Raw genomic sequence first — 10,152 nt, 5'->3', positions numbered from 1 at the left:
AAATGAGCCTAGGCTCATCCCCGTACGATTATTTTGAGCGAAATTACAGCAGCTCAAAGATAGAGCGATTTTTGAGCATTGGCGTAGCCACCCCTTGACAAGTCCAAAATGGATGTGCTCATATAATCGGCGATAAATCGGTTAAAAAAAATCGTAGACCACTTCCGTTTGCTTCGTTGGAAAGCTGAAGGTTCCCTCTTGATAATCACTGTAGTTTTTGTCGCGAAAAAAATTATTACAACTTCTCACGAAAGCTCAAACTAGAGCAATTATGAGCCCAAACTTTCCGTGCCTGGATTCAAATAAAAAAATAAAAACAATCTAGATAGTTGTGGGTCGCTTTATAGATATAGCGCAGGGCTCTCTAGGCGTCCACAGATCGAAAAAGGCGCCTCTCTATCCAAAGTGACCGGACAACCGAGAGACGAGACAATTATAGCCGCGGCGAGAGTAAACATCATCGAGAGAGCAGGGGACCGGAAACATTTTTCTTTCGCCGTGGGTCTATCGTCGACGCATCGTTAAATGGACACGACATCCGTGCCAGCGCGGCGCCGTTTCGGCCAGTTAGCGGAAAATTGCTTCGGTAAACACCGAGCAAGACAAGACTTTAGTGTCGCGGCGATCCAGGTGATCCTTGTTCGGATAGACTCGAAACGGCTGCACAAACAGCTTCGTTCCGGAGCCTCGTTCCTCGGCGGAGCATGCTCGAATTGTTGCCGGGTCGCCTCGTTTCGTACCAGGTAAAACTGTCTTTAGAACGCGCCCCGAACTTAAGCAGGTTAACCCGCGATAGTCTTTCTCGCTATTGTGCCACTTGCCTCGTGTCGTCGAAACTCCATTCTATGGCTCCAAACGATTCTACAATAATATTTTCGGGAAACCTCGTTTCCCCCCCGATCTTTCCGTCTTAGGCAGACCCACTTCTATGTGTTCAAATATTCATAACAATATCAAGTTGTATCGGTGTGCATTGATCTGTCTATTATAAGGTTTGAATATCTTATTAATTTTCACCAAGCATAAATATTAAATATGCAAGAAAATGTTGTGCAACTTTCTTATATGTTTAATTTTCCTCGAAACAGCGGCGTTACAACTATTACATAATAATCCGAGTAATTTCTCCGCGGCATTATTCACAAGTTCGAAACGACGTCCGCGTTTCTAATATTTTATCCGGACGAAATTCCGCGAGCGTATAAAACGGTCGCGGTTCTTCGCCGCGTGCAATATTAAGTTGTAGGTTTATGTCAACCGGCGCGGGCAGCTTTTTGCGCGATAAAACCGCGGTCGGATCCCGCGGCAAGAAAACAGGAAAGGTTGTATGTATACACACGGAGCGCGTTATGATTACGAAAAGGAGAAAGAGCTGAATCAGCGGGGTTGTAAAACGCACGGTCGCGGAGTACTCAAAAAGAAATCAGTATAAATATACAGGGAAGGGCTGCGAGCCATAAAGTTCCGGCATTAAAGAGGCTGCCCCCGGAGTAGTCGGAGCCTGCCACATGTCGCGGAACGGTGATGTCGGTTTACACACAAAGCTTGGGAAATCAGCGTTCGCTGTTTAGGGAACCGGTAAACAAACAAAAGGGACTCCTGATGATAGCTTCGGCCGCTTACGCCTACGATCTACGAAAGAGTGCAGATGTCGACGCCGCCGGCAGGTTGCAGTTAACCGTCATCGTTTTCGGCTGCATCATCGTCCGTCATCTAACTTGTCCGCTCTCCGTCTGTCGCCGTGATTTTTTTTCCCCACGTTCTTTACAAGCTGATTTAAAAATCGATTTACCAACTACGATTTACCAGCAGCCCGTTTTAAAACGCTCAAATCCGAGAAATTGTTAATTAGATCTGTTCCGTCGTCTTTGAAAACTCGCCAGAAAAATAGTATTATAAAATGTTGTTGCAAACTGAAAGAAGTTTCCAAGGAGTTCTGCTATTTTCTTCCAAGGGAGTTTCAAGAGTTTCTCACATAATTTCGTGAAACAGCTCTCAACGCTCGGAAGTCATCGGTCGAATAGCTTCGACGTAAACTAGCGTAGTGCGATAAAAAAAAAAAGTAAGGCGTGCGTCTAATGATTAGAGGGGTAAACGAGGACTTACGGGATTAAGGAATGGCGGAACTTATCCTATAAAACGTAGAAAACGTTCGGATTTACTTACACGACGTCTCGTCCGTGTCTGTACTAGTGGAGCGCATCAGTGTACATCGTATTCTAAAATCGTGGGTACGTACCTGCAACAAACGAGACAGAGAACGTTAAAAAAGAGCTGGTTTTATTTTAAACGTGCACAGATATCTTCGAGACGCTATGAGGTTTTAACGCTATATTTTAACGTTAAATATTTAACTGTTTAACCCCCTATTGGACTTTGAGAAATCTGATTCGTGGTAAAGAATTTTAACAATGCAATGATAACAATAAAATTATGTTCTCTTTGTAATCATTGTAATTATAAAGAACGTGATTAGACATTAACAGAAAATATTAAACATTACCAGAAAATATATTTTCATTACTTTGCAATTTTATCAATCCACTGTTATCGCAACTCCTTGAATCCGCAATTCGGGTAAGAAATAAAATAAAAGAAATTATCTGAAATTCTGATAAGTCCGATAATTGTTATTATTAATTTGATCGTGAATGGATTAATATTTAAGGCAGGAGACATTAATGGTTGGTCGGAGGACGTCTACGACTGTGTTGGAGGTGAGTGCGGTTTACCCGGCACACAACAGGTCCTCGGCTAAAAAAGCTGTTCAGCTTAAGTGTATTTAAGAGGCAATACGTGTTCCGCGAGAACTTGAAAATTCCCTCGCCCGGGATCGATGACTCCACCCCTCTCCGCCTGTCACCATCAATCTTTAGGGTTGGCGTTACAGGGTGGCGCGTCGGAGGTTCGCCCATCCCCGCAGAGCTGTTCAAGGTTCCCTAAACTCGCAAAGTGTCCGGCTCTCGAACGTGAGTCATACGACGCGACGCGACGCGACGGAGCGACACGTCTCAGATTAAAACACAACCCCCGGCGAAGTTAATTCATGTCTGCCTCTCTCTCTACACTCTCTACACTCTCTACACTCTCTACACTCTCTTTACACTGACTCTCTCTCTCTTCTGGCATCCGCAACCCTTGGCTATAAGAGTCTGTTGCACTTTGCGAGACAAAACTGATCCGGACGAGCGCGAACGTCTTCCCTTGGGACACGGGGAAACGCTCGAAAAAAAAGGGGTGACCTTTTCATTACGCCGCAAAAGATTCCACCGCGACGAAATCAGACGCGGAGAGCGTTAAATATGTATCCGTCGAGGTGGCGCGGGAAAAGTAAGATGGCGGCGAGAGAAGTGCATGTACGGCGACGTTTACACACCGTGATTCGGGGGGTCTGGCTCAATTTTTCAGGCGGCTGCGAAACTTTCGCGACAGCCACCGGTCTATTATTGATGGCATTATTTTTGCATTCGGGACGAAGTCCGCGGAGACTGATTTTTGGGATTCGGCGAGTTTAGGTGCGCGGTTTCAATTTTTCATGCATCTATTGAATTATAACTTCGTGACGCTTGCGTTAGTTGATTTGTGAGGGTATTTTAGGGATTCAATTTATTGGAGGTTGTTTAACTCTTACACGACTAAGGGAACATTCTTTTCATATTTTAACCCCTTAGCTTACAATGACGCCTCAGAGACGTCGTAAGTCTATCGGGCCAAACATGAAAAGACGCCTTAGAAGCGTCGTAGAGTTACCGGACCAAACATAAACAAGACTTTGGGCCCGCACAGTTGGAAATCAAATCGTAAGGCAAGGGGTTAATATCGGTGATTGTTAAGTAATAAGTATAACTCTTGAGAGAAAAACGAATGAGTCGAATAATTCTCGCCGCGACTTTATGAAATGGCTTGGTACACGTGCCTCTCGGATTCGGTGGAATCGTTAATTTGCCGGTAAGCCGAGAGGATCAGCAGGTTGATTCGACCCGGCGCGCAGCTTCGGCACAGTCTGCACCCTCGGCAGTTTATGCGTAAGGCTTGCATCCGTTCTAACAAGCAAAGGTCAGCCGAAATCATGCGAGACCCGGGGAGTAATTGCGCCGGAATGCGCCGACCCCGGCTCTATCCGCGCAATTTACCGCGAGCTAATGATTCCTTTTAGGCCTGTAATTATTGGGGGGCCTGCGCGAGTCACCGCGCGAACGCGAGCGCGCGCGCGCGCGCCACACGGATTACGGATTAGATTGTTACGCGAATCGATTAGGCGATCTCTCTCCGTGGGTGCGCTGGACCGAGGCCGAGGTTCCACAGACCGATCATGATAATTCGCCGAGGTATATCCATCATTCTACCTGCGCGCGCTTCGGTAATGACCTTCGCCGCGGGCGCTGCGAGTCATTCCGTGGGAGGGCAGGGTCGATTCTTTCGAACCGGGTATCCGATCCACGACCATGAGAAAACAACGCCTGGCGAGCCTCTCTAAATACTTCGAAGACAATCGTTCTGCTCGCTTTTGGATAACGCTTGCGCTCGTGACGCGGACTCGTCACGTGACTCATCCGGGATCGAGAGCCCGAGGTGTCTTCAAACAATCGTCGCCGCTTCCCGTTGCGAGACGATCCTTTCGAGAAAACCTCGGGAAAATCGTTGTTTGATTTTTTGGCAGCGTTTTAGGGCTACTGTGCGCTACTGACTCATCGTTGCCCGTGTAAACACCGTTCAGGAAAAGATTTACTGTATTTTTCCTGAATCGCCTAATTGTTCGCAGGAACTGGTGAGTCACGAAACCGGCGATTTAGTCATTTCTGTCTTGGTTCTGGACGGTGTTATTGGAAACGTGGCGCCTGTTTTTAAAACTGAATCGATGCGATGATTATATGTGAAGATAGGAAAAATGAGAGGTAAACCCAGAAATTAAAGAATTAGAAATTAATGAATAAAGAATGAAGAATATAAGGACGCGATGAGCGAGAGCGAGAGCGTCAAAAAGTAGTGAGAATCAAAAAGAACGCAAAAGGGTCTTACTAGCCCCTTAATAAAGAATAATAATAATAATAATGCTGTGCATGCAGCCTCTTCAAGAATGTGCAGTCAAGCATGAAGACCGAAGAATAGAAATAGAAGTAAAATAAGAATAGGGTTAAATAAGGGAGGATCTTAAAATTGCACCGGATGCATCGTAGATGCAATATCGATCGCACAGAACGATCTCGAGGAAATGGAAAATAAGAGATCTCGAGAGGGAAATGGAAAATAAGAGATCCCGGGCCCCGGCGAGGGGCAGAAATTGCCCGGCTCTCCTAGGCCCTCCGAAAACCTAATTAACCGTGCAAGTAATTTTGATTTACGTGCGCCCGACCGCAACAACTGCGCGCGCGCGGTACCCTTTATTCCCGGTGTTGCTTGGCCACAAACCACTTTAAGGGGGATAAGTTATGTACGTGCTCGCGGTCACCTGCTACATCGGCCCTCGAGATGCTTTCGGAGCTCTCTCTCTCTCTCTCTCTCTCTCTCTCTCTCTCTCTCGTAGCTCGTCGTTTTCGCGTGCAGGTGCATTGCGCTCGGCTCGCGCGGCCCACGTTCGGCACGGCGAAGGATCGTCGAGAGATCGTGCGCGAACAAGAGACGAGAGAGAGAGAGAGAGAGAGAGAGCCCGAAAACCGGCCCCGGGAGACAAAGGAGAGAACCGAAGCGTCGAACACCCTCGATGATCTTCGGTCGAGGTCGAGTCGATCTAGACAACGTGCTTCCACCCACGAATAATCGCACTTGGACCTCTTGCCTCCATCAACAGTTTTCGTTCGACGGCCGATCCGCAACACCTCGACCACTAAACAGACTCTCTCTCTTTCTCTCTCTCTCTCTCTCTCGATCGATCGATCGAACGCGAAGCAGCTCGGCTATTTTCGAAACCCTTTTTCCGAAGCACGTTGTCGCAAAATATTTCCGAAGCACCTTGTCGCAAGATATCTCCGAAGCAACTCCTTGTTCGACCAATCCTTACTACATACCTGTTGGCATATTTTCGTCTTCATAATCTCTTCCGAAAAAAAGGAATATTTAGTTAATTTTTTAGCTAGGTGATTTTTAGTTCATTTTATTAAAATCATTATTTCTGTAGCGTACTGCAGCAGGTTCGAATTTAAATCAGAAAAATTGGGAAAAAGTGGTATTGTTAGTAAAAATAAAGGCACGATACTGTAGCCATTGTACAATATAGATTAACCATTATACAAAAATGAAATAAAACTTTTATCAAATTTTTCGAACGTACCATAAAAACAACCATTGTCTTGCGCATTCAGCGTGTCGTTTTAATTACGATATTCACCGCGCGGCATTCTGAAACTTGTTTAAGCTCGGATAAAGGTGCATTCTCTTTGCTACAATTTTTCACGCGGTTACCCGGATGACGGTGTCTAAAAATTATAAAATAAATAGTGGCAGTCGTTAATCTTCATGAAGCACCGAATCATAATGAGAACGCAGGAAGAGTGTATCAGCATTGTTCGGATAAATTACACGGCGGTGTTTAATTTTGTCCCAGTGAAGGATAATTGGCTGGGACAACGCCTCGGTCAGTTTGGGATTCGCACCTCCCAGAGACTCTTAATCATTCGGGTGAGTACAGCAAGATCGACCGCACGAAAATATCTGGCTAAGACAGTGATCCTCTAACGTCAAGCTTTTAAAGTCTGGTTATAGCAGCGGAGGATTAATGGAAATGCACGTCCGGGGCCTGGTCGCGCGCGCGGCTCTCGAGGCGTAGGGAAGCGGAGTGGAGCGGAGTGAAGCGGAGTGAAGCGGAGAGAAGCGGAGTGCCGAGGCAGACGCGGAGGCGGAGGCGGAGGCGATGGATGTATGAGAAAGACCCGGGGGCTCGGCCCGGGATTGATAAAGGCAGCTTTTAACCCTTAACTGGTATTCCGGTTAGCTCGTAACGATGATATATGACGTGGCAGGATCACGACTGACCTTGATGGCCGCCTGGAACGAGGATAAATGGGTGGATAGCTTTCGTTGCATCGGCGTTCCGCTTGCATTAAATATTGATCGGATCGCCCCCGCGCGCGCTCGGGCTGTCTCTTAACTTTCGGCCTTGTGTCCACCGTCCACGGCGCTAACTCTAACTCTTTGCCAGATTGCTATTCGAACTTCGTGCTTTGAAATAGCTCCGCGCAATCTCGTCGAATACCGTTCGATTTACCGTCAAACTTTCCGCTCGTTCGATTTCATTCCGGTTAGCAAATAATTGGTGCAGCGGTGGAATTAAAATAATGTATTCATTAGTAAATTTTTAAGGGAAGATTATCATGAAGAGATAAAAAAACCCTAAACGATCATTTCACCAGCCATCGAAGCTGGAAATGAAAATTAACGCTTTACCGACGGTAAACATTTACGTTTTCATAGCATTAGCGTTAAGCAATATTTATTTTATTCCATTTAATAATCGCGAGAAAGTATATTTTTAAAATTATATAATAATACCTTAATAATAGATAGCAAATTATTAGTTGCCATGACAATTGATTCACAGGGGATCGGTCGAGATAAAAAAGCCGATTAATAGGCTATCGGTCGGTAATGGTTAATTTGGCAATTGTTCCTACCATTTGCAATTTCAAACAGCCTAAAGAGATTCATTGTTTCCCACGGTTTTCAAGATCGCCCTTGTTCCACAGGGTTTCGACACGCGCCGCTCCGATCGGCATGCTATCGACGCATAATGCCCGGCCCCGGTCGCATCCGCGAGGATCACGATCGAGTAATTGACGACAGAGGGGAAACAGGTACAGGTAGATACGTGGACGCGTATTCAACAGGTGCTGCGGTAAGAACGAACGGTGATTCTTTTCTTTTTATCTTTTCTCTGCCCCCTCTCCTCCCTCTTTCCTTACCGACGCGACGCGACTTATGAGCTCTCTTTAACTTTTTTACCTCGGAGGAAATGAAACAGCGCGCCGCGACGGATCCCGGCAAGAAACGATGAGACTCTGTTTGACAAATACGGCGACAGAATCGGATGCGAATGTTTGTTTCGCGGGTTTAACATATTTTTACATTCTGTGTATATGTCACGCGTGTACCGTACGTGTCATATCGTTTCATGGTTTTCAATTAATCCGCTGGAATATCGGGAAACTTTCAACTTGCCGTTCTCTGGTGAATCACTGATTTCTTGCTTTTTGTCCCTTCCTCTCTCTCTCTCTCTCTTTCTCGTTTTCTGTCTCTCTCTTGCATGTAATTTCCGTTTCGCGAAAACAGCTTCCTTCCTGGCTTCATACTTGCCTTGCGATCGAATCTTCTTTCAATCGAGTTGGCTTGGTAGACGGTGTTATATTCTGTTCGCAACCTTCTGTTCAAATTCTTGCTTTATTTTATAGGAATATTGCTAGGACTATTATTGTATCGCTAATAATCTTTCCAATCCGATAATTAGTTATCATTAGCAAAATATAGAATAACTCTCGTATTTAGGAGATTTTGTCTGGTACGATATTTAAACTACAATATTCCACTGGTATATTATACTATATGGTTTTCGATCTCGTGTACTCGTTGACGCTATATAATTACTAAAATATGGATATCATGAATTCGCAACAAGAGCAGGCGAAATTTCGTACAATGATGGTATTAAAAGAATTATTTTATTTTTGGTGCAATGAAATTATTAGAGAAAGAATTATTTTATTTTTGGCACAGTGGAATTATTGAAGATATAATTGTTTTATTTTCGGTACTGTTTAAATTGTTAGAGAAAGAATTATTTTATTTCTGGTACAGTGGAATTATTAGAGAAAGAATTATTTTATCTTTGGTACAATGAAATTATTAGAGAAAGAATTATTTTATTTTCGGTACAGTGGAATTGTTGGAGAAAAATTTTTCATTCGACTTGTGTTTGTTACGGTCGACGAAAATAAGTATTATTTTGCATAAAGATTCACGATGTCGCAACACCATTTTCATCCTGATTTATTTTTATAATTGATTGGTTTAAAAATACCTAAGTTAGCGACAAAACAAACGAAGCTCGAACAATTTGTCATAGACGCAGCCGATCGGCAATCCGCTGCATCTGACAGAAGCATTACCGTTCGTCTCGTCCATCTGAACCGTCTAGGAGGAGAGAAGATCATCCGAAAACAGCCGCGCGGAGTTTCCCGAGTGGTCGAAAGCGCGACAAGTGCTCAACCACAACGACATCCCATCAAGCCCTGTTTGAAGAGTCCACGAATAAAGTAATCGCGCAGAGTCTGTCAGAGAGAGAGAGAGAGAGAGAGAGAGAGAGAGAGAGAGCCAGCAATTTCTCTTGTTTTGAAAGTGTCACGGGGGTGGCTCGGGCGCCGGTGCGGAGAGCGGCCGTTGTTTGCCTTCTCTCTCGTCCCCTCCCTGCCGCGCCGGGACTTCGTCTAGTTGTGCCGGTACACAGAGGGTGATCCCCGCGGACAATAAGAAACAAGATACAATTAAATATTTGTGTTGCCGGCACCCCGCCGCCTCCTTACCCACCCCTAAATCTTCTTTCGTAACGTTCCCGTACGAAAGGAACTGTCCTTCGCGAGAGAGCGAACCTTTCACGTGTCGCAACGCATCGGCTCGAGGGTTTTATTCCGAGTGGAGTCGAAAGGGTTGCTCCGTAGTTAGTCGAAAGGGTTATTCCCTCGTTGGTCGAAAAATCGTCGAATAAATAGTGAATTCTATGAATAAACCATCGAACGATTCTCGATCGACAAATTCGTTTATTTATTTAGCTGCTCGATATTCTATGGAAACGATACACCGGTCCCGCAAATAACGCTATTATGTTTTCAAACAAAGCGGCAACTTGCACTTTGAATCGCAAATAACTGTTAATGTTTTTTAGCGAATCGCGTTGCACGGTTTTACTTTTGTGCTTTTTACATTCCCACTTATAATGGAGCTCTCTGTACGTGTTTACCGTGGCGGCGTTTCTTTGGAACTGGGTCACCGTTGTTTAATGCAGAACAATATGCAAAGTACATTCAGTGGAGTCCTTTTATTATTCGAACGCTTCTTAAAACACGTTAATTTCCTTGAAACTGGATTAAGTGATTTGAATTTTTCCTTAGATGACGGAAGGACTAATGTTAAAGAAGATAAGAAAAAGGTATTCTACAAAAATAAATT

The 10,152-nt window shown here is 44.8% G+C and overlaps 1 protein-coding gene across 3 annotated transcripts in view; it reads right to left on the bottom strand.

The window, feature by feature from the left end:
• Positions 1-10,152, bottom strand: part of Ten-m (teneurin transmembrane protein Ten-m) — a 257,882-nt gene that overhangs the window by 79,178 nt on the left and 168,552 nt on the right. For 2 of the 3 annotated variants that reach the window (XM_078181933.1, XM_078181935.1), the window contains exon 2: positions 2,167-2,239. The exons of the other annotated variant lie outside the window; for it this stretch is intronic. In XM_078181933.1, coding sequence (XP_078038059.1) covers positions 2,167-2,203 — 37 coding nt within the window. In that variant the 5' untranslated portion in view covers positions 2,204-2,239. The remainder of the gene's footprint in view (positions 1-2,166; positions 2,240-10,152) is intronic. 3 annotated transcript variants of the gene reach the window in all.

Source organism: Augochlora pura, chromosome 5 (genome assembly GCF_028453695.1).
Source record: "Augochlora pura isolate Apur16 chromosome 5, APUR_v2.2.1, whole genome shotgun sequence".
In the NCBI taxonomy this organism is placed as follows: Eukaryota; Metazoa; Arthropoda; class Insecta; order Hymenoptera; family Halictidae; genus Augochlora; species Augochlora pura.
The sequence above is the reverse complement of the archived record's forward strand: the minus strand, read 5'-3'. Positions and strand labels throughout refer to the sequence as shown.